General features: G+C 47.8%; 1 protein-coding gene across 1 annotated transcript; it reads left to right on the top strand.

Moving 5' to 3' along the window:
- Window positions 1–607: 607 nt before the first annotated feature.
- Window positions 608–25323, top strand: tex47 (testis expressed 47; the record flags this gene model as incomplete). Its single annotated transcript, XM_084322490.1, has 9 exons — window positions 608–733; window positions 1344–1416; window positions 2383–2486; window positions 2601–2665; window positions 12872–12950; window positions 13508–13630; window positions 22321–22474; window positions 23646–23713; window positions 24080–25323. 8 exons carry the CDS (start codon window positions 608–610, stop codon window positions 23681–23683), a joined length of 762 nt encoding a protein of 253 aa, XP_084178616.1. The 3' UTR covers window positions 23684–23713; window positions 24080–25323.
- Window positions 25324–25547: the final 224 nt, after the last annotated feature.

Genomic DNA, 25547 nt, shown 5'->3' with positions numbered 1-25547 from the left:
ATGTTATGTTATGAGGGTTATTGATGGGGGGTTGTAAATGTCTGGGTCCTGGACCAACCGAACCGGGCGGAGGGTTGCCGGCTGGTCCCACAGGACCGGGGGAAGTGTTACACTCCTCGTGTCGATAACTTTCCTCCGGTGTTTGTATTTCTTCTGGGGTCGCTTTTCTTTCGCTTTTTCTCGTGTTCATCCTTCCTTTTCTCTTTTATCATTGTCACTTTTTATTTTGTTTTAGATATTTTTACTTCCTTTTTCGATGTTCTTTGACCGGGAGCTCTTTTCAATGGCCGTCTATCCGAACATCTCAAACCGGAAGTCTACTAGAGTTTATTTTAACACCCTTGGCCTAAACCCCCACACAGGCTACTGAATTCCCTCCTCCCACCTGCCCACATCACCTGGAAATCAAGGCTGTCTGGGGATTGGGTTTTGTTTATCATGGGTATCGTTAATTGCATCAGGGCGCTGTGGGTTGGTTTTATAGCACCACCAGAGAGAACAATGGCAGGTTTCCAGGATATAGGCATCTATGACGGAGGAAAACACACTTGAGGGAGGGCCGCCGCCGGTCTGAGCTCACCCCACTCAGTCAGAGAGAGAGGGAGAAATGGAGAAATATAGCCTGGAGAGTTTTCTCCAATTTGAGGTGGAGGAGGAGGAGAAGGAAGTGGGGACAAGCTTATTCCATCAGTTCCTGGCACAGAGGACGTTTCTGCATTATGAAGAGGACAGGGTTTGTATGATTTTTCAGATAAGGGGGGAACGGTCAAGGTTGTCTTTATCAAAATGTGACATTTGTATAGCTTCTCTTTGTTTTCATTGTGATGTTTGATGGAAAAGTTCTGATATTTTATGGGAAAATGGTCTGGTTTTATTATGAAAAACTGAAAAAGCAATCCTAAATTTTGTTTTAAGACTCACAGCAACACTTTGGCTAAATTAATACTGAATTTGAGATACAATGTGAATGCACCTGAGGTAGCTGCCCTCTATTATGTGAGCATTCATGTGTGTGTGTGTGTGTGTGTGTGTGTGTGTGTGTGTGTGTGTGTGTGTGTGTGTGTGTGTGAGTGTGAGTGTGAGTGTGAGTGTGAGTGTGAGTGTGAGTGTGAGTGTGAGTGTGTGTGTGTGTGTGTGTGTGTGTGTGTGTGTGTGTGTGTGTGTGTGTGTGTGTGTGTGTGTGTGTTATGCACACATAATCGCAACACATGCTGGTACAATCATTCAAACCAACTCTACATGTTTGTTTGAATGGATTTCTGTCCTGTCACTCAGCAGGCCCCTTTAATACCCATTCTGTCTCAACCTCCATTCTGTCTCACCCTCCATCGTGTCTCACCCAGACGTTCCTGTTACACCGGCTGATAGTGGTTGCCAGCCTCCCCCAGCAACCTGAAGACAGGAGAAACCTGGGAGGTCAGCCAACCGCCACTGTAGAGCACATTTAGAGGCTATTAAGACTGAAAGGAACGGCGTTCTATGGGAGATTACAAGGCATCACAGTTTCACTGACACACTGGAGTCCTGTGTAGAATATCTCAAGTTTCTTCCCTCGAAGGGCCTTTCAGATTGGTCAGAGAGATCAACATAAAAAAAAACAATCCCACATAATTCTTCATAGATTTTGATGGGGAATAAGGGGTGGAGGGCGGTTATTGATAGTAGGCCTATACATTTTATGTAAGCACCTATTTGTAAAGTATTGATTTTAAAGAAAATACATGGTAAAACAATCATTTATCTGCCCATACCCTTCTTAAATGTATAGAATAGAATGCTAACTGTACATAATTTCTCATTTAATTCTTTGCTATTAGACAAATTCATCCTTTTATAGGGGGGACATTATTGATTGATTAGTTGGTTGGTTGGTTGGTTGGTTGGTTGGTTGGTTGGTTGGTTGGTTGGTTGGTTGGTTGGTTGGTTGGTTGGTTGGTTGGTTGGTTGGTTGGTTGGTTGGTTGTGTGGCTGGCTGGCAGACTGGCCTGGTCCAATAGTGCCATACAGCTCAGATAAATAAATGACAAAAAAACAGGTTACAATAGCAACAAGAAACACAACACGGTATAGACAACCCAGCATACAGATTAGCTCCATTGTTCACAGCATATTCATCGTATCAGCAGTGACACTTAAGTTGTTCAGCAGTTCTATACAGGCAACCATGATGGTTGACAGTTGCTGTTAGCAGCACACTGTGGCATTTCTCCAGCTCAGTTGCTCACCCTATATACTGTATACTGACTGCAGGGCACTGTATGTCTCCTGGTGTTAGAAGAAACTCTCTCACAAAAGAACAGAATTGAAAGCTTTCAGTGTTTGAATTTAATGTATTGGCTGAATTCTGACAAACAAATGGGTTGTTTTCTATTTCTTTTGCAGAGTACTATGAGGAACTGAATTTGAGGTTGCAGAAACAACACCAAGGAGACACAATCACAGGCCTGCTTTTGATTTATCCAACCTGTTTGCTTCATGTCATTGAGGTTATCTTTCTATTATAACACCTCCTATACTGTACATGATCCATCTACTATGACAATGGTTAATAGTCTGAGCCTCTCAGTCTCTAAAACCTACTGTCTCTGGTTTTCTTCTAGTCTTCCAGTGAAGTTCTGGTCTCTCTACTGCAAGACCTGAATAATATGCAGGAGCGGACAGACTGGTAAGACAGTTAGATATTACAGTAACATGATGATACAACATAAAATATCATATATCATACCAGATTAGCTCATCATATTATATTATATCATATCATATCATATCATATTATAGAATAGAATAGAATAGAATAGAATAGAATAGAATAGAATAGAATAGAATAGAAATACTTTTTTTATCCCGAGGAAAATTTGACACTGCAAATCGCAAATTGCCTAAGATAAGAGTAGAATAAAATAGAATAAAACTGGAATAAAATATACAGTAAATAAATACAGTAAAAAATATACTGAGGTGTACAGTAGGTGTAATATTGCACAGTGCTGTTTCAAAAGTAAGAGTCCAGGAAGATGGTAACTGTTACTCTGTGCTCAGTGATGCAGTATTATGTCTTATATGATATTATATAATGTCATATAATATTATATTATATCAGATCAGATCAGACTCTTGCCGTACTTGTTGATGTGTTATTCTGTTTTTCCTTTGTCTATCTGTTGATTTTATTTTATTTTTCAGTTTATTTTATACTTTTCTTTGTACTTAGCTTAGCTATGTGAAGCACTTTGGTTGACAAGCGTCATGTTTAAACGTGCTATATAAATAAATGTGATTGATTGATTGATATATCATATTATATCAGATCATATCACATAATATATAATATATCATGTATCATATCATATTATATAATATATCATATTATATATCATATCATATCACATAATATATAATATATCATGTATCATATCATATTATATAATATATCATATTATATATCATATATATCACATAATATATAATATCATATTATATCAGAATATATATAATATACTGTATCATGTATCATATCATATGTATTATATTATATCATATATCATATCATATTATGTCTTATATGATATTATATAATTATAATAATATTATATTATATCATATCATATCATATAATATATCATCATGTATCTTGACACCATCTCCTTCTCTAATGGAAGTCTACTAAACCACCCTCTAGCACCCAATGGCTGAGAGAAGTGATGTCCTTTTTAAAATGAGAAAGAATCAGATATTCCACCAGAGGTAATCTAAGTACATTTCCCAAAAAAATGGGACCCACTCCTGACATCATCCATGAAGCAAGAGGTGGCAACCTTTAGCCTGCACTATTGCGCACTCCTCTGGATATTGTCCTCACTCCAAGATGACCTCAAAAGAATAGGATAGGTGAGATCGAACAACCCATTGCTATTCCCCTCTCATGTTGCTGCCAGTCGGTTGTCCTGCAGTGAGTGGAAAATCTTCAAATCTGCATAGTAGCTCTCGACGATGTTCTTGACACACACCAGCACAGGGAAAGAAGTCCAGAGCAAAGCTTATTAGCTGATGTGAGACAGACCCATATGCCTTCTCCAAGTCCAGCCATACAACATGAAGGTCCTTCTTGTCTCTCTTGGCGGACAGGATCTGATCCCAGATAAGCGTTGCATGCTCCGTACAACCTGAGAAACCAGCTTTCTGGCAGCTTGTGTTGATCTAGTTGTTTTGTAGCAGGGACTTGGTCATCCTCTTGGAGATCACAGAGAAGAAAACCTTTCCTTCCACGTTCAGCAAAGCGATGCTTTGGAATTGACCAATGGTAGAAGATTGATGCTCCTTTGGAATTAGGATGACCACAGCTCTGCACCACTCATGGGGAACATAGTAGTTATTTTAGGACTTGAGGGCATCTGTTATAGAGCTTGTATGACATACCTTTGGGCCCGGGGCAGCGCTTGACCTTGGTTTTCTTACAACATTATTCACTTTACTCAGCTTAGGTGGTACAATCTCTAAACTCTGTGGATGGAGCAGTTGGTTGAGGCACATAGCCAGGGGACCCAAGAGGGAGATGTTTTCCTGGATCTGTAATCTGCTTCCTTACGTGGTCCTCAAGTTCTTCTTTTGCCATGACCAATGTGCCACCCCTTTTCTCCTCTAGCAAGCTTCTGGCCATCTTGAAAGGATCTTTTAGGAATTTTGAACGCTGACTCTCTTTCTTCTTCCTCCTCTTTCTTTTTTTTTGGATCCACTTTTTCTCCTCCTTTGTCTGTGTTTTTCTCCCATCCCAATTTTTTTGTCATGCCAATTCCCCCCTCCCCTGTCTTGATCGTTGCTCGCATGTGCCCCCCCACTGGTCAGTCGTAGGGAGGGTTGATAGATACTATCGCATGTCCCCTTCGATACATGCGGAGTCAGCCAGCCACATCTTTTCACCTGCCAGCGTGGACTCTCATTGGCGAGGTGTAACGTGTGGGAGGCTCACACTACCCTCGCCATCTCCTGTCCTTGCTGTGCAGGCGCCCTGACCGACCTGTAGGAGTCGCTGTTTACAACGACCAGATTACCACCCATCGACTCCCCTCCCACTGACTCTGCCAATTGAGTCAGTATGACGGCCGGCCCAAGCCGGAGGCAACGCTGACAGCCGGATTCGATACAGGTGTCTCTCGCGTTGGTGACGAACGCTTAGACCACTGCGCCACCCAGCCGCCCTATCTTCCTCCTCTTTCTGATGTGTTCAGTCCTCCTGAGTGATGTTCGCTGGCTCTTCATTTGCTTTCAGACCTTCCCGCTCATGTTCTTCTGCCTTTTTAAGCCTTGCATAGTGCACTTTGTTCTTTCACTGAAAGATTTCCTTTCCCCTTCTACTCTTGGCTTTGGGTATCTGTTCGTTCTTCTGAATTTTACCAAACCTACTGAGGCATTCATCGTAGATGATCTCACTAAAGATGTTCACTTTGCTTTCCACTTTACCTTTGAGGGAGTTTTTCAGGATGAGTGCCAAGTCGCTGTCCAACTTTCTCCAAACTTCTGAGTCTTTTGCCTTTGGCCACATGATCTTCTCTTTCCTGTCAGGGTCTTTCTCCTTCCTTCCATCCTTGGTTGTCGGGGTTCATTCTGTGGCTTGGGAGTTCACTAGGGAGTTGGTGTCGATGGGATCTAGTGGAGTATGACCATCTGCAACAGTGGGCTCGATAGGCTCTATGTGTTATGGTTTGTAACCGACCCCAATCGCACAACACAACAGGTATGAGAGTAAGCCAAAACAGGGCAAATCTTTATTATAGAACAAAAGGCGGAACAGTCCCTTTATGGGAGAACCCAAAAAACACTAGAGTCAAGGAAAACTGGAAAATGCAGCACTGTGCCTTTAAGAGGCGAACAGGCTAAGGGACTAGGGCTAAAGGATGGGCCAGGGCTAAATGTCAAGGACCAGGACCAGGGGCACTGGAGAGGGGAACAGGGGAGAACACAAAAACACTAGAGTCAAGGAAATAAGGAAAATGCGGCACTGTGCCTTTAAGAGGCGAACAGGCTAAGGGACTAGGGCTAAGGGACAGGGCCAGGGCTAAATGTCAAGGACCAGGACATGGGGCACTGGAGAGGGGAACAGGGGAGAACACAAAACACTAGAGTCAAAGAAAACTGGAAAATGCGGCACTGTGCATTTAAGAGGCGAACAGGCTAAGGGACAGGGCTAAGTGTCAGGGACAAAGGCTAAGGGCCAGGGCTACGGGCCAGGGCTGCTTACAGGGATGAGGACAGGGTTCCGACGGCGGAGGCCTGGCAAGGGGACAGGGGCCCGACGGCGGGGGCCGGGCACGGAGACAGGGGCCCGACAGCGGAGGCCGGGCACGGAGGCAGGGGCCCGACGGCGGAGGCCTATCACGGAGACAGGAGCCCGACAGCGGAGGCCGGGGGGAAGAGGCGCCATCCTCCCGTGGAAATAGGGAGCGATGACGCGCCGGCTTGACGTCTGGAGTGGGAACCCTGGCAACCTCCCGTAGAGAATTAGAGAGCGAAGGCGGTGTCCCACTCCAGGCACGGAGATCCTCTTCCTCCTCCTCGGGGGGGCCGGGCACGGAGACTTGACTTGACTTGAGACAGGGGCCCGACAGCGGAGGCCGGGGGGAAGAGGCGCCATCCTCCCGTGGAAATAGGGAGCGATGACGCGCCGGCTTGACGTCTGGAGTGGGAACACTGGCAACCTCCCGTAGAGAATTAGAGAGCGAAGGCGGTGTCCCACTCCAGGCACGGAGATCCTCTTCCTCCTCCTCGGGGGGGGGGCACGGAAACTTGACTTGACTTGAGACAGTGGCCCGACAGCGGAGGCCGGGGGGAAGAGGCGCCATCCTCCCGTGGAAATAGGGAGCGATGACGCGCCGGCTTGATGTCTGGAGTGGGAACACTGGCAACCTCCCGTAGAGAATTAGAGAGCGAAGGCGGTGTCCCACTCCAGGCACGGAGATCCTCTTCCTCCTCCTCGGGGGGGGCCGGGCACGGAGACTTGACTTGACTTGACTTGAGACAGGGGCCCGACAGCGGAGGCCGGGGGGAAGAGGCGCCATCCTCCCGTGGAAATAGGGAGCGATGACGCGCCGGCTTGACGTCTGGAGTGGGAACACTGGCAACCTCCCGTAGAGAATTAGAGAGCGAAGGCGGTGTCCCACTCCAGGCACGGAGATCCTCTTCCTCCTCCTCGGGGGGGCCGGGCACAGAGACTTGACTTGACTTGGTACAGGGGCCCGACAGCGGAGGCCGGGGGGAAGAGACGCCATCCTCCCGTGGAAATAGGGAGCGATGACGCGCCGGCTTGACGTCTGGAGTGGGAACACTGGCAACCTCCCGTAGAGAATTAGAGAGCGAAGGCGGTGTCCCACTCCAGGCACGGAGATCCTCTTCCTTTTCCTCGGGGGGGGCCGGGCACGGAGACTTGACTTGACTTGACTTGAGACAGGGGCCCGACAGCGGAGGCCGGGGGGAAGAGGCGCCATCCTCCCGTGGAAATAGGGAGCGATGACGCGCCGGCTTGACGTCTGGAGTGGGAACACTGGCAACCTCCCGTAGAGAATTAGAGAGCGAAGGCGGTGTCCCACTCCAGGCACGGAGATCCTCTTCCTCCTCCTCGGGGGGGCCGGGCACAGAGACTTGACTTGACTTGGTACAGGGGCCCGACAGCGGAGGCCGGGGGGAAGAGACGCCATCCTCCCGTGGAAATAGGGAGCGATGACGCGCCGGCTTGACGTCTGGAGTGGGAACACTGGCAACCTCCCGTAGAGAATTAGAGAGCGAAGGCGGTGTCCCACTCCAGGCACGGAGATCCTCTTCCTCCTCCTCGGGGGGGGGCCGGGCAACGCAGAACAAAGGGGTCCCAGGGGACCGGGGCGAAGAGATGCCATCCTCCCGTGGAAAATAGGGAGCGATGACGCACCGGCTTGACGTCTGGAGTGGGAACACTGGAAAACCTCCCGTAGAGAATTAGAGAGCGAAGACGGTGTCCCACTCCAGGCAAACGGCGACAGGTGGTGATGGCTGGCACGTCGTCTCACGCCGGAGACGCGGCAGGTGATGGTAACGTACAGGATGGTAACGTACAGAACTCCATGAACACAGAGTGAACACAGATACAGAACGACCCGACCCGGACTGGAAGGGAGGTCCAGGTATATAAAGCCCTCTGGGGCGCTAATCATAAACTATGACAGCTGCGTGAAGGTAGTCCAAGGGTGGGGGCTTGTGAAGAGTAGAGGAGAGTAAATCATCGCAAGGGTGGGGGCTGGTGAGGGAGAGTAGACAGGGAAAAGTTCAGGGAACAGGCGAATCCTCACAGTACCTCCCCCTCCACGGGAGCCACCGGGCGACCGAAACACTACCATGACGGGGCAGAACACTAACATGACGGTCAGAACACTAACATGACGGGGCAGAACACTAACATGACGGGGCAGAACACTAACATGACGGTCAGAACACTAACATGACGGGGCAGAACACTAACATGACGGGGCAGAACACTAACATGACGGTCAGAACACTAACATGACGGTCAGAACACTACCATGACGGGTCAGAACACTACGGAATCAGACAGCGGGGCAGGGGACAAGACAAGGCAACAAACAAAAAAAAACTGGGCCATGCTAGCAGGGGAAGCTACACCTAAAGTGGGGCTAGCAGAGGGACTGGGTAGCTGCCAGAGCATTGCTAGCTACAGGGCCTATGCTAGCTGTACTGCTACATTAGCATAGAGGCTGCGCTAGCTGCCGGAGCTAGGCTAGCAGACAGGGCTGGACTAGCAAAGGAGAACAAGCTAGCTGGAAGGACAGTCCTAGCTGTGGGGAACAGGGTAGCCAACAGGGGAGCTAACGAGGCTAACAGGGGAGCTAACAGGGGAGTCAACAGGGGAACTAACAGGGGAACTAACAGGGGAACTAACAGGGGAACTAGAGGGAGCTAGAGGGAACTAGAGGGAGCTAGAGTGGGTTAGAGGGAACTAGAGGGAACTAACAGGGGCTAACTCACATACACTGTCTGTGCTGGCTGGGGTCGTCGACTGGTCGGGTCGTACTGTTATGGTTTGTAACCGACCCCAATCGCACAACACAAGACAGGTATGAGAGTAAGCCAAAACAGGGCAAATCTTTATTATAGAACAAAAGGCGGAACAGTCCCTTTATGGGAGAACCCAAAAAACACTAGAGTCAAGGAAAACTGGAAAATGCGGCACTGTGCCTTTAAGAGGCGAACAGGCTAAGGGACTAGGGCTAAAGGACAGGGCCAGGGCTAAATGTCAAGGACCAGGACCAGGGGCACTGGAGAGGGGAACAGGGGAGAACACAAAAACACTAGAGTCAAGGAAATAAGGAAAATGCGGCACTGTGCCTTTAAGAGGCGAACAGGCTAAGGGACTAGGGCTAAGGGACAGGGCCAGGGCTAAATGTCAAGGACCAGGACCAGGGGTACTGGAGAGGGGAACAGGGGAGAACACAAAACACTAGAGTCAAGGAAATAAGGAAAATGCGGCACTGTGCCTTTAAGAGGCGAACAGGCTAAGGGACAGGGCTAAGTGTCAGGGACAAAGGCTAAGGGCCAGGGCTACGGGCCAGGGCTGCTTACAGGGATGAGGACAGGGTTCCGACGGCGGAGGCCTGGCAAGGGGACAGGTGCCCGACGGCGGGGGCCGGGCACAGAGACAGGGGCCCGACAGCGGAGGCCGGGCACGGAGGCAGGGGCCCGACGGCGGAGGCCTGTCACGGGGACAGGGGCCCGACGGCAGAGGCCTGGTACGGAGACAGGGGCCCGACAGCGGGGGCCGGGCACGGAGACAGGGGCCCGACGGCGGAGGCCGGGGGAAGAGGCGCCATCCTCCCGTGGAAATAGGGAGCGATGGCACGCCGGCTTGACGTCTGGAGTGGGAACACTGGCAACCTCCCGTAGAGAATTAGAGAGCGAAGGCGGTGTCCCACTCCAGGCACGGAGATCCTCTTCCTCCTCCTCGGGGGGGCCGGGCATGGAGACTTGACTTGACTTGAGACAGGGGCCCGACAGCGGAGGCCGGGGGGAAGAGGCGCCATCCTCCCGTGGAAATAGGGAGTGATGACGCGCCAGCTTGACGTCTGGAGTGGGAACACTGGCAACCTCCCGTAGAGAATTAGAGAGCGAAGGCGGTGTCCCACTCCAGGCACGGAGATCCTCTTCCTCCTCCTTGGGGGGGGGGGCACGGAGACTTGACTTGACTTGACTTGAGACAGGGGCCCGACAGCGGAGGCCGGGGGGAAGAGGCGCCATCCTCCCGTGGAAATAGGGAGCGATGACGCGCCGGCTTGACGTCTGGAGTGGGAATACTGGCAACCTCCCGTAGAGAATTAGAGAGCGAAGGCGGTGTCCCACTCCAGGCACGGAGATCCTCTTCCTCCTCCTCGGGGGGGGCCGGGCACGGAGACTTGACTTGACTTGACTTGAGACAGGGGCCCGACAGCGGAGGCCGGGGGGACGAGGCGCCATCCTCCCGTGGAAATAGGGAGCGATGACACGCCGGCTTGACGTCTGGAGTGGGAACACTGGCAACCTCCCGTAGAGAATTAGAGAGCGAAGGCGGTGTCCCACTCCAGGCACGGAGATCCTCTTCCTCCTCCTCGGGGGGGCCGGGCACAGAGACTTGACTTGACTTGACTTGGTACAGGGGCCCGACAGCGGAGGCCGGGGGGAAGAGGCGCCATCCTCCCGTGGAAATAGGGAGCGATGACGCGCCGGCTTGACGTCTGGAGTGGGAACACTGGCAACCTCCCGTAGAGAATTAGAGAGCGAAGGCGGTGTCCCACTCCAGGCACGGAGATCCTCTTCCTCCTCCTCGGGGGGGCCGGGCAACGCAGAACAAAGGGGTCCCAGGGGACCGGGGCGAAGAGATGCCATCCTCCCGTGGAAAATAGGGAGCGATGACGCGCCGGCTTGACGTCTGGAGTGGGAACACTGGAAAACCTCCCGTAGAGAATTAGAGAGCGAAGACGGTGTCCCACTCCAGGCAAACGGCGACAGGTGGTGATGGCTGGCACGTCGTCTCACGCCGGAGACGCGGCAGGTGATGGTAACGTACAGGATGGTAACGTACAGAACTCCATGAACACAGAGTGAACACAGATACAGAACGACCCGACCCGGACTGGAAGGGAGGTCCAATATATAAAGCCCTCTGGGGCGCTAATCATAAACTATGACAGCTGCGTGAAGGTAGTCCAAGGGTGGGGGCTGGTGAAGAGTAGAGGAGAGTAAATCATCGCAAGGGTGGGGGCTGGTGAGGGAGAGTAGACAGGGAAAAGTTCAGGGAACAGGCGAATCCTCACACTATGGTGCTCAACCTGGCTCTGTGCCCTTCTTGTCACATCTGCCTGGGCAGTGCAAGGTTGCCTTTGGTCATCCCGGGACACTTCTTCTTTCCTTGGTGTATTATCAAGCCTCTGAATGTTGTTATCTTCATCCAACCACAAATGCAAGATCTGGGAATCTTCTTATTTGCCATTTCCGTTCCATTCATTAGTGTAACATCTGTCCTGCTTCTTCCATCCCACCTCTCAGAGGACCACTGGGCTGTCTTTTCTTTTTCATACTCATAGTTAGGTTGGGTTGGCCTGAACCTTATCATATCATATCATATCATATATCATATATCATATCGTATCATACCGTACTATGTCCCATAAATGCCTGCTCTTTTCTAATACTTTGATGCATGGTGTAAGTGTAGTGTATACTTCCTTGGTGTAAATGTAATGTACGCTTACTTCACTAATGTACAATGTGTATGTGCATGTGTAATAGTGTACGTGTATGTGCATGTGTAACAGTGTGTATGTGTAATAATGTGTATGTGTAATAGTGTGTATGTTCAGATTCAGATAGTGTGTATGTGTATGTGCATGTGAAACAGTGTGTATGTGTAATAATGTGTATGTGTAATAATGTGTATGTGTAATAGTGTGTATGTTCAGATTCAGATAGTTTGTATATGTGCATGTGTAACAGTGTGTTTGACTCGTTGATGTTGCCATGGTGCCATGGTTCCCTCTGATGTGTGTGTTCCCTCTGATGTGTGTCTTCCCTCTGAGTAAACAGCCTGTAATCTTTTAAGGCAGCGGTCAACATGTTTTATTGCTGCCGCTGTCACTGAAGCATTAAAATACTAGTTTCAGTGAACATGACCATGCATTTTATGATGTCTCCACTTTTCCCTTCAAGTTTTGAAGTTTACTGTGCCACATTCAACCTCTCTGTCCAGCTCCCCGAGTTCTTACAGGGAATGTTTGTGTGGTTCTCTTTCTCCCAGTATGGCTGCCTGTAACCATTGGTAACCTTCAAAAGAAGATGCCTCATTTCTGTGCAGTGGTAGAGCAGGTAAAACAGAAACGCATGATATTGCTATTCTACTGGGAATTATTTACAAGATCCAGTAATAAGACACCAAATTATTTATCATAAATCAACACATAGCAGCCGTTGTCTCTTAATGGTTGTTGTGTTACAAGCAGCTATCCTGGAAGAAAGAGAAGTACATAAACATTCCGTGCAAGGCCTCTATTCACCTTCAGTACAATCAACTCAGTCAAATATTGAAGATCATTTGGCGTGAGATGAGAGACATAAGGACAGCATTCTACAATATTCCTATGTACATACTGTTGTACAGGAAGGAGTCAGTGGGAAGGCTGTCATCTGAAAGTATGGTATTTCATTGGGTATGGTTTGAAAGTTTATCATATCCAAATAAACGTTCCACTAAATAACTGTAAATCCTCTATTATGAGCAAATTAATTGCAGTTAGATTAGTTAGTACAATACATACAGTATTTCCATGTTGAATTGACTGCTGCTCTGGCTCTACTTTCTCTGTAGTGTCTTGGTGGAGGCTGCAACGATTCTTCTAATGTCACATGACCTTCCAAGAAGGCTGTTCCAACAATGGAGCCACAAGGTTCTCCTTTTATCTTTACTATTGTGTTTTTATATGCCGTTTTTGCTTGGATGTAAAAGCATGTAATACTATAGTTTCCTTGTTAAGTTCCTTGTCATACATTGGTCTATATCAGAGGTCTTCAGTTATTTTTAGGGTACACTTCAATGAAAGAACAAAAATTGGAGCCACACCAAATAATGAATTACTCATTAAATGTCACCCAAAGCTTTGATGTTTGATTATGGTCATTAATGAAATAGTGTCAAATTTCATGTGAAAATATCAAAGCACGCCTGAGCTTCTTTCATAGCATAATGGTTGAGAACTGCTTGTCTATATAAATAATGTTTTTATTGGTTGATTGATTGATTGATTGATTGATTGATTGATTGGTTGATTGATTGGTTGATTGGTTGATTGGTTGATTTATTGATGTATTGATAAATGTATCGATTGATTGGTGGAATGAATGATTTAATGATTGATTGGTTAATTGGTTGATTGGTTGATTTATTTATTTATTGATACATTTATCGATTGATTGATTGGTTGAATGATTGATTGATTGATTGAAGGTGCTGAACATTCAGGCTACGACACTGGGGGATGAGTCTGAGGAGGGGACCACTGAGTCACTGGTGAGCACTGTCCTGTCCTTGCTGCTCAAGCTGGGAAACCACCCGGATATCATCGTAAAGGTTGGAATCATTTTCATAGGGATCGTACTTTGACATAGACTAAACCAGGACTTTGATGTTTTTTGTGTGTGTACCACTAACCTTAAGTGTAAGTATTACATTTACGCTCTCAAATTAGACATTATTACTGGAATTCATATATTTGGGCATCTCACCACTAGAGCTAATGAATGCTTTTAAAATACCATCAGTTTTACATTATTGTTATTCAGGGCTGGCTCTAGACATAGGCCATATAAGTGGTCTCCCCTAGGGTGCCATCCATTTAGAGGGCACCAGCTGCCAGGCCATACAAATTATTTGTAGGGAAATAATTTTTTTTAATTTAAATGAATAAATAGAACAAGGTGAAAGATGTAAACATCTTTGGTGTCAACCTCCTTATATACGATTAGATCACAAAGAGATTTTATTACTGGAATTAACATCGTTGGGTATCTCAGAGCTAAAGATAGATTTAAAATGTCATTCCTTTTTTGGCTACATGAGTAGAGCTCCGGACTCATGATCGGAAGATCATCTGTTCGAACGCCGGTCGCGTGTAGCATAATGCCAGCGGAAGAGTGCAAGAGCGCTTCCGCATTCTTCGCCGCGCATGCGCATGAGGTCCTTGCTTGAATCCCAAACTCGAAACTCCGTTAAGCTCCAGAGAGAGAGGGTGAAAACCGCCAGTTCTTGCCCGACGGATGGGAGCCGAATCGCGGATCCGAGTTTTCTGATGAATAGCGCCTAAACATGGAGGTCGCGAACGGCGCCGGCTTCGCTGACCAGAGCTCTCTCAGATTCAAAATTTTAATCGCAGCCTGGAACATACATGTTTCGGAACCAATGTGTAACTAGACAGTTACAATATAACATTTATATTAATTAACCCAGTTAATGCCTTGTAAGAGAAAGAGTCTGGTGGTCAATTACTACGGAAATGTTGTGTCTTACTAATAATAACTAATTCCGTGGTTGTTGTGAAGGGCCAGATTAAAGCTGAGAATCTACGTTTATTGTTTTATATACCTTGTATATTATTTATATATACAAGTTATATCCCTTTAAGCCTGCGTTTGAATTCTAGTAATATTCACTTTCCTCATTGGATAATGCCCTGACGGCAGCGCCAGGCAGTCTCGTCCTCAGACAGGTTCAAGGGCGAGTCTGGGCATGTTGGAGCATGCCTGGAGCCGGCGCATTGATTCGAGACGAGAACTGAGGTTTGGCACTAGAAAGCCACTTAAGTATATATATCGTGGCAGGTGCGAACAGCAGCAGTTCGTTCGGCGTTCGGTAAAACAGTGAAGTGCAAGCAGTTCGTCTAAACAGAGTGTTGTGAACCACGTGCGAAGTGAATAGTAAAAGTGTCAGAGTTAATGCAATAACGTCAAGTTCGACTTAGCTTAATGTGAAGTAAAGAGTCGTCATTTAGTGTGAATCGTGCCAACAGCAGTTCGTTCGTGTGCAGCATTACCCAGCAGTTCGTTCGTTTGGTAACTAGTGGAACCTTAGCCAGTGTGCGTGGACTAAATACATTGGTGCCAGTACACGAGGAGGGCCTAGTCGTGGAACCTACTGGACATGTGCATATTGGAACCTACGGCGGCGATTGCAGAACCAGTATTGGTTGGATTATAGTGATTGTGGAACGTACTACCTGGAGAAGAGCCTCGTTAATACCCACTGTCGTTTGGATTTAACCACCTTGAAGATTTACCTCGGGCTAGCTTCGTGGACCGAAGCTAGCTGGCTATCGTCATTGCTATCGGGCAATTGGATTACAGTTATTGCTTTGTTGCTGAGCCTTTGGATTACAAGGACTGGATCTATACGAGAACCCCTTCTTCTTCAATTGAACAGACTGAGTATCCGAATATTCTTCTTTCCTCCAGAGCTTACATCTCTGGGAGGATAACCCCCCTGTCTCCAGCGGTACCAGCGTTTCCCCCTATATTGCCATCCTACGCCAGGCGGTGTTTCGTCTAGTACCCCATCGTAGGAATTATTCATTCCAACTGACGTTTGCTACTGACTGACTTTATTCATATTCTTCGCCATACAAGCGCGACCTTAATTCCCATCTCTGTACAATTGCTGCATAACAATAAATATTCTAAATGATATTTCTTTGTCACCGTGCCGTATTATTGTGTCTGCCATAATTAACTGTACTTTCTGGCAAGTAATAATGATAATAATTAGCAGTGGTTTAATCTATCACAATCTTTAATACAGTCAGGGTTTTGTAACCCCTCAGTTACAATTGGTCCTTCGAGCCGGAGGGTATCAGTAATCTTAATATCATATTAATAGTGATATGGCCAGCGGCGGACACTCTCCAAACGGCTCTCCCAAACTAGAGCGCCCTAGGCGCAAACGACAGCCCCCTCCACACCTGGAGGACTACACTTTCGTCTTACCTCCTAGCTTATCTAAAAAGACGCTAAGCACGGATAAAACTAATAGTTTAAGCATGCCCAATCCTATCGACTTGTCGGCCCCACCAGTAGAGACCCCAGTGGGTTCAAACGAAACTGACTTAGCTCACGGGGGGGAACAAGCGGGACATGACGTGACTATACCCCAAGACAGCGCCACCGGGATAGACCCCGGAGCGCCCAAGGATAAAGACAGCGCCACCGAGATGGACCTCGGAACGCAAGAGACCCAAGAGCGCGCACCCGAGATAGACCTCGACGCGCACCCAAGAGAAGAGTACCGCGTCTTAGAGATGGACCTCGGGGCGCGGGAGAAAGTAAGAAGCAGCGCTCAAGAGATGGACCTCGGAGCGCGCCAAGAGAACAGGTCACCACCAAGTCCTGTCAGCGCCCGATCACCTCCATCAGTGTCATCCCCCAGCGAGGCTGACCAGAGACTAGCGCAAGCCTTAATCGCCACGCTGACAGCTTCAACCGAAAGAGACCGTATCCAGGGTGAGCGCGACCGTCTCCAAGCGCAACAACAGAGTGCGCGCGAACAGTCTGCAGTGGAAAGAGAACGTCTCCAAGCGCAACAACAGAGTGAGCGCGAACATTCTGCACTGGAAAGAGAACGTCTCCAAGCGCAACAGCAGAACGAGCGCGAACACATCCGACTGGAGGAGAGGCGCCTCCAGGTTGAGGAAAACATTCAGCGAGACCGCACCAACGCGCAACGCGATGCACAGCGCGACGTCGCCAATGCACAGCGCGAGACGGAAAGAGACCGGTGGCAGGCGCAGATGATGGAGCAATTGCTCCAGAGGGCGACTCCCCACTCCTCCACCCGGAGCTCCCGGAGATCATCACGACACGGGTCGAGGGCACCTTCCCCTCCCCGACAAATCTACACGGGACCCAGCCAGCAGGAAGAACCTGCTTACGTCGCCGAGCCCCCTCCCCGACCAGTCTATACGGGACCCAGCCAACGGGAAGATCCCGCCTACGTCGCCGAGAAACTAACTAAGAGACTTCAAGACCTAGCGGAGGACGAGGGAGGACATCAAGCCCACACGCACAAACCCATCTCGGACCAGGAGGAACAGTACAGCCCCGACCTCAGCCCCGAGACGCTGCGTTACGAACCCCCGACCCAACCCAGGGGTGAGTTTAACCAACAGTCAGCACCGAGGAGCAGTACCTGGGGGCCCGGCCTCTGGTTCCCACCCAGCACTAACCCACGACCCCACGTACGGGGAGACTCGCCAAGGAGGCCTCTCCCCCTACGCGCATCAGTGTCCCAGCCATCCATGGCATCTTACATTGGGACACCCACATTCCCAGACTTTACGCGTGAGGACAGAGCACAGTATACTGAACTACGCATGTGTTTAGAGACTATTATGTCCGAGGTACATGACGAGTCCTATAAATATGCCATCCTCCTCAAGCACCTTAAAGTACCCAGAGCGCATAACATAGCGCTGGCATATGCTAACTCAAGAACCCCCATTCTGATGCCCTGGTGGCCCTCGACGCGCGCTATGGACGCGTATGGGACTACGTAATTCAAGAAATACGGGAGATCGACCGCCTCCCCCCAGCTAAAGACAATAGAGCCCTAGATGACCTATCTATACAAGTACAATCCCTGGTAGGGATGCTCGGGTCACAAGGAGAGAAGGGGATACATGAACTATATGCCAATTCCAACGTGGAGCGGATACTGGAGAAGCTCCCCCCAGCCCGTCAAGAGCGTTTTCGGCGGCAGAGAGACCACCGTGACCCCCACGGCCCAGAACCATCCCTCCTAGACCTTGCTGACTTCCTAGCTAGGGAGGTCAGCAGTCTACGAATAGACACATTCGCGTGGGGTGGCTCTAACCCTAAAGATGGACCGAGAAGGTTCAACGACAACCGCCGGCCCGTCACCATGATGCACCAGGCCGAGGCTGTGTCACGGCAGACGAGCCACAACCCCCACGCCAAGGAGAAGTGGAAGGCTGTCTGTCAGTACTGTGACAGTGAACACCAGCTGTCACAGTGCGACGCCTTCAAAGACCTAACTACAGCCGAAATAGGTCAGTGGCTTAAGGATAAACGCCGCTGCGCGCGCGGCCACATGGCAGCCGAGTGCCGCCTCAAGAAAAGGTGCGGCAAGTGTGACGGCGCCCACCTAGAAGTCCTGCATGAGAGCAACAAACGCCCACCAGGAAACCAAAGTAGGCCCATCACGGTGATGTACCAGGCCGAGTCGGTGTCACCACAGGCCAGCCTCAACCCCCCCGCCAAAGAGGAATGGGAGATCACCTGTTTTTACTGCCACGGCGGACACTGGCTGTCACAGTGCGACGACCACAAGACACTGACCCCCGCTGAAATGGATCAGCGGCTTAAGGCTAACACGCATGACTCCGCTTACTGCGATACACTGCGTGAGGCCCACAAGAGAAGACTAGCCCTACAAGGCAACTCACCAACAGGAGTGCTCCACATCGACCCCACGTATAATGGGAGCCCCCGAGTACTCATCAAGGTGGTCAGAGTGCTCCTGAGCTACGAGGACAAGGTCCTGGACACTTACGCCGTCCTCGACGACGGGTCAGAAAAGACTCTCCTCCTCGCTTCCGCCGCAGCCCAGTTGGGCCTGCGGGGTACCGAAGAAACAATGACAATCCGTACGATTCAGCGAGACCTAAAGACCATAAAGGGAGAAAACGTCTCATTCACAATAGCAGCGGTCGAGCAGCCCGAGAAGCGATACAGCATCACTAATGCATTTACAAGCCATGACATAGGTCTGTCAAGCTACGACTACCCCATCCCACAGCTGATGGAGAAGTACGCGCACCTACGCAGACTGCCTATACCGCTCATCGACGGCGCCACACCGACCCTGCTCATAGGCTCCGACCACGCGGACCTCATTGTCCCAATCGAGGCGGCCCACATCGGACCCAAAGGATGCCCAGCCGCGGTTAAGACCCGACTGGGGTGGACGCTCCAGGGCCCCCTCTACGGACCTGCCAGCCAACCAACGTCCACACGCTGCCTTTACACAAAGGTGAGCGACACAGGCCACTCTCTCGTACAGCCCGTTGAGAGGCTATGGACATTAGACGCGATGCCTGTGAGAGAACCGTGGGCTCAAGAAGAGGGAGTTCCGAACTCCACCCCCCTCAGCTACGCTCCAAGCGACGTAGCTGACCTCGAACCCAGCACCCCAAACTACCTCTTGATGGTGCGGCCGGACCCGGCCCCTCCTCAGACGGTGTACAGACAGAACGAGAGGAACGGACGGAGGATGTGGAGACACAACCAAGCACAGATCGACCAGTCTTGGGCCCGCTTCCTCCTAAGCTACCTACCATCCCTTCCAGCCCGTCAGAAGTGGGTAAAGGACAGGGACAACCTGAAGGTGGACACAGTCATTATGATCATAGACCAGTCACTACCCCGAGCTACGTGGCCGGCCGGCCGCGTGAGAAGAGTGATTACTGGTGCCGATGGGAAGGTCAGAGCGGCAGAAGTCATAGTCCAACGGCGGACTTACACCCGACCTGTGGCGAAGCTGATAGAGTTGCCGGAGCTCCCTGACTCCCCTGATGACGACCATGACCCACTGACTTTGTAGATTGACCTACTCCTCACAACAAGTATTGAGCAGTTGACTGGACTATTAATCTGTCTCCCTTAACTAATTAGGTGCGGACTAATTAGGAGGCGGCTGTTGTGAAGGGCCAGATTAAAGCTGAGAATCTACGTTTATTGTTTTATATACCTTGTATATTATTTATATATACAAGTTATATCCCTTTAAGCCTGCGTTTGAATCCTAGTAATATTCACTTTCCTCATTGGATAATGCCCTGACGGCAGCGCCAGGCAGTCTCGTCCTCAGACAGGTTCAAGGGCGAGTCTGGGCATGTTGGAGCATGCCTGGAGCCGGCGCATTGATTCGAGACGAGAACTGAGGTTTGGCACTAGAAAGCCACTTAAGTATATATATCGTGGCAGGTGCGAACAGCAGCAGTTCGTTCGGCGTTCGGTAAAACAGTGAAGTGCAAGCAGTTCGTCTAAACAGAGTGTTGTGAACCACGTGCGAAGTGAATAGTAAAAGTGTCAGAGTTAATGCAATAACGTCAAGTTCGACTTAGCTTAATGTGAAGTAAAGAGTCGTCATTTAGTGTGAATCGTGCCAACAGCAGTTCGTTCGTGTGCAGCATTACCCAGCAGTTCGTTCGTTTGGTAACTAGTGGAACCTTAGCCAGTGTGCGTGGACTAAATACATTGGTGCCAGTACACGAGGAAGGCCTAGTCGTGGAACCTACTGGACATGTGCATATTGGAACCTACGGCGGCGATTGCAGAACCAGTATTGGTTGGATTATAGTGATTGTGGAACGTACTACCTGGAGAAGAGCCTCGTTAATACCCACTGTCGTTTGGATTTAACCACCTTGAAGATTTACCTCGGGCTAGCTTCGTGGACCGAAGCTAGCTGGCTATCGTCATTGCTATCGGGCAATTGGATTACAGTTATTGCTTTGTTGCTGAGCCTTTGGATTACAAGGACTGGATCTATACGAGAATCCCTTCTTCTTCAATTGAACAGACTGAGTATCCGAATATTCTTCTTTCCTCCAGAGCTTACATCTCTGGGAGGATAACCCCCCTGTCTCCAGCGGTACCAGCGTTTCCCCCTATATTGCCATCCTACGCCAGGCGGTGTTTCGTCTAGTACCCCATCGTAGGAATTATTCATTCCAACTGACGTTTGCTACTGACTGACTTTATTCATATTCTTCGCCATACAAGCGCGACCTTAATTCCCATCTCTGTACAATTGCTGCATAACAATAAATATTCTAAATGATATTTCTTTGTCACCGTGCCGTATTATTCTGAGTGTCTGCCATAATTAACTGTACTTTCTGGCAAGTAATAATGATAATAATTAGCAGTGGTTTAATCTATCACAATCTTTAATACAGTCAGGGTTTTGTAACCCCTCAGTTACAGTGGTCAATAGAAGCCTCTGTGATACTTTCTGAATATGATTTGGGAATGGGCAGGAGGGTTATAATAGAAGAAAGACAGTGTAAACAATATAATTAACTCTGAATATAATAATGACGAAAAATAAACAGGTTACACAACAGCATGCATGCGATTATGTAGTGCACCTTGTTGTGTATCCTGTTTATTTTTCGTCATTATTATATTCAGAGTTAATTATATTGTTTACACTGTCTTTCTTCTATTATAACCCTCCTGCCCATTCCCAAATCATATTCAGAAAGTATCACAGAGACTTCTATTGACCGCGGAATTAGTTATTATTAGTAAGACACAACATTTCCGTAGTAATTGACCACCAGACTCTTTCTCTTAAGGCATTAACTGGGTTAATTAATATAAATGTTATATTGTAACTGTCTAGTTACACATTGGTTCCGAAACATGTATGTTCCAGGCTGCGATTCAAATTTTGAATCTGAGAGAGCTCTGGTCAGCGAAGCCGGCGCCGTTCGCGACGTCCATGTTTTGGGGCTATTCATCAGAAAACTCGGATCCGCGATTCGGCTCCCATCCGTCGGGCAAGAACTGGCGGTTTTCAGCCTCTCTCTCTGGAGCTTAACGGAGTTTCGAGTTTGGGATTCACTGTGTTGAATGGGGCGTCTGAACTAAGCGAGGACCTCATGCGCATGCGCGGCGAAGAATGCGGAAGCGCTCTTGCACTCTTCCGCTGGCATTATGCTACACGCGCCCCGGTCAAGGCCGTTGTCGGAAAAGTGGTATTGTTGTCCAGCAGGGGGCACTCTGTCCTCTGGACTAGTCAGTAACAATGCCCCTGTTTTACAGTGATAGGGACACCGTATAGCTGGCGTCCTTCGGATGAGGCGCTAAACCGAGGTCCTGACTGAATCTCGGTCATTAAAGATCCCAGGACGTCTATCGCAAAGAGTAGGGGGTTCCCCAACATTCCTAGCCAAATTCCCAATCAGGTCTCTGACATCAAGGCCACCTAATCATCCCTTCCCCTTAATTGGCTGATATCAATCCCTGTCTCCTGAGCCGTTCAGCCATTGTGTAGTGTGATGTGTGCCTGATGCCAGTGTATGGCAGCCATTGAGCCTGCGTAGTCCAAGGTTGGGTGCTACCAGTGGTGGTGAAGGAGGCCATTTCCAGCCTACACTGTGGGGAGCACTTTGAGTGTCTAGAAAAGCACTATATAAATGTAATGAATGAAAAAAAATATTAAAACGTGTTCCTATATGAATGCAGCCTGAGACGAGTCCTGGGTCGGTTTTGGATGAGGCTCCGGAGCTGATCGTACCCCAAGAGGTTCTGGTCCAGCTGCTGAGCAGAGAGGAGCTCCTAAGTCCACAGCAGTACCTGCACACCTACCACTCACCATTAAACATCCGCATGGACTCAGGTAAGAGGGTCTCTGTGTAGAGTTTGATGTGTAGATGGGAAATAAGCTTTTTTGGAACCTTCTTAACCCAATGTCCAGTCAGAATAGATGTGTAATACAGACAATATAATTAGAAAACTCATCATTGTATCAATACTGTAGCTCAGTCAGTCAAATAGAGAATGAAAACATGTTTCCATTCCTATTTTTCTTTGTTGTTGTTGTTTCTGCTGCTGCTGCTGTTGTGGTGGTGGTGGGGCTACCCATCTGATTACGTTTCGATCACTGATTGGGCCTTTTATATAGCACACTACACATTACAATTAGCACCACAGAGTAGGGCTGACCCCTATTAATCGATTAGTCGACTAATCGGTCGAAATGGGCCGTAGTTGACTGGCCAACCTCTTAGTCGAATATAATAACAAAAAAAATATATATATATTTTTTTTAATATTTTTTTTTTTATCATTTTTTTCAAAAGAAAAGAGGCATAGAAGCGTGGCTAACGCTAATGGCACGCATACCAGAGGCTAACTGCCTACGAAAACAGGCACAGAGGCACTGAAAGAGGATTTCACCCATCTAATGAACACACTATACTAAATATCAAGATGTATCCATCAGTGGACCAATTGCATGCTTTTGCAGAGGACAAGAAGCCTTCAGTCGACTCCTTCAGACATTAAGCACCCCCCACAGCCCAAATGGAATGATAAAAAAAAAAAAAAAGAAAAAAAAAAAATTAATACTCTTTTTTTTTTTTTTTGTAGACCAATAGTCGACTAACGGCAAATTTTGGCCAATCCTAGTCGACCATCCAAATCCTTAGTCGGGGACAGCCCTACCACAGAGGGAGTGCACTCACTGAGTAGATAGTCAATCAGTGCTCAGCCAAATGTTTCATATTATCCTCCAGAGGCAAGACTCGTTCATATTCACATATTGAAACTGAACTGTACAGTATTATATAAATAACATGTGGGATAATGGGAATTCTATATTTTAGGGTGGATTTCCCCCTTCAGGAGCACAGATTAATGACGTGTGAGATGGCTTTGTCAGACGTGCCAGTTACTGTGATGAATGGAATACTCTTTCAAATCTGCTTCTGAAAAGCAAGACACATGACTGCAAGCGAGAGACTTACTGAACGCCACACTCTCTGTTGTACATTCTGATTGCTTTAAAGGACATGTGTTTGGAAGCAGCTGTCCAACTACAGTTTAGCATTATGGCCCAAAAGGTCAAAGGCCAAAGGTACAGTATAGGCCTATGTGTGCCATATACATACTACTACTCTCATCTCTTTTGTCTGTATGCAATCTATCGCCTGTCACTAAAGCATGCGTCACCTCAAACTCTGACCTGCATAATACCTCTTTATATGTTCCTCTGCATGAAGGATATAGCAGCGTGAATCTTTTGACACCGATTACTGTATGTCACAGGTTTCTGCGTTGACAGAATTTCAAGACGAACATTAATCGCACACTCTCGCACCTTTCCTCTCGACAGGGGCCTCTGCATGTGGGCTTAGGATGTCAACGCGTTGCCTTTGTGTATAGGGTGTGTCTGCGTTACCTTGTAAATCACTGTGCTAACTGTGTGTTCCATCTCTGGCAGAATATATGTTTGGCCTCCACCAGAAAGCACCTCGTCTGCGCCTGAGTTACAGCCCGCTAGGAAAGAGGAATCGATGTGATACAACCGGACGGCTTTACACACGCACTTAATAAACCTGAAGGTCGCACGGCTGGGGTTTTCTTCGTTTCACTGCATTGACCATATTCACACGGTGGCCGCTTTGCTCTTATGTCATGCACAGATTTGGATTCCTTTCCACCCTGTGAGAATATGGTCAATAGCCTGCCAGTGTTTTAGATTGTCTCAGTGTTGTGATTGTAGGTTACAAGAATCAAATTACAAATTTCTTGTGTGTAATATGTGTCTGTCAAATGACGTAGAAGAGACTGAAAAAGGAGGAAGGAGTTGAGCACCTGGTCCTTTGCATTCGTAGCTGGCTGAGGTGGAGGATACTATACCCCTTTAAATTCTTTTATCATCTTTTATATTTTATGAATTCATAACTGTTGACTTACCTAATAAAAAACATCTCAGAATAAAAACACAAGACATCAAGGTAATATAAAAACGTTCTTTAATTTTATTCTTTTAAACATTCTTGTGAGGATTCTTTCAGATCTTTACAGGTACACACTGCTGGAGAGAAGCATGTCTGAGAGAAGCCATTCTCTCCTCATTTCATACATTAAAGAGGCTCCACAATGTCACCACAGTTTGTCACAAAGGGCCTATTTTAAATCTAAAATAAATAACAAAAAAAAATCCAATTCATTCAGTCCTTGCTTCCCTTTTTTTGGCCCCCATTTACTTGTAACATAAACTATGCAAAAGGAGTTTCTATGAAGATGTAGGCGACTTGCTTATCCAACAATAGCTGCATGCACCACAGTGTAACTTACAAACACTCATATATGGGTAAAACTGGAGAACCTGTGTATTATATGATTTTCCTTGCTTGGCAGGTTGGTCAGTAGAGGAAAAAACAACCTTGCTTTATTTTGTTCCCCAGGTTTCAGTTCAGATTGAGAACAAATACACTCTCGTTGTCACACAATCATCCTGTGTCTGTCGTCGCTCACACTCTGATATGTCAGCAGAGGGCTTCAGTAATGTTGACACGGCAAGACATACTTTTGAGTTAGATGGCATTTTCAGAGACGACAGACATATGAGTTAGTGTTTTTTTTATGTACCAAACAAATTGCATGGTGGAAATGTTGCTGAATGTACATCACAAACGCTTTGCCACAGCTGAGGAACCCGTCAGTAGCAGGAACAGGGTGTTGGAGAAAACTGTGTATTAACAAATAGGTCAAGGACAGCATGGATTTATCCTTCCAGCTCGCAAGGCTATTTGTCTATTTATTATATATATATATATATATATATATATATATATATATATATATATATATATATATATATATATATATATATATATATATATATATATATATATATATAATGTATATAAAATAATAATAAATAAATACAAGCACATGTAGGT

The sequence above is a fragment of the Notolepis coatsorum genome (genome assembly GCF_963971535.1).
Source record: "Notolepis coatsorum genome assembly, chromosome: 10".
Classification (NCBI taxonomy): Eukaryota; Metazoa; Chordata; class Actinopteri; order Aulopiformes; family Paralepididae; genus Notolepis; species Notolepis coatsorum.
This window is presented reverse-complemented; position numbering and strand designations above follow the sequence as displayed.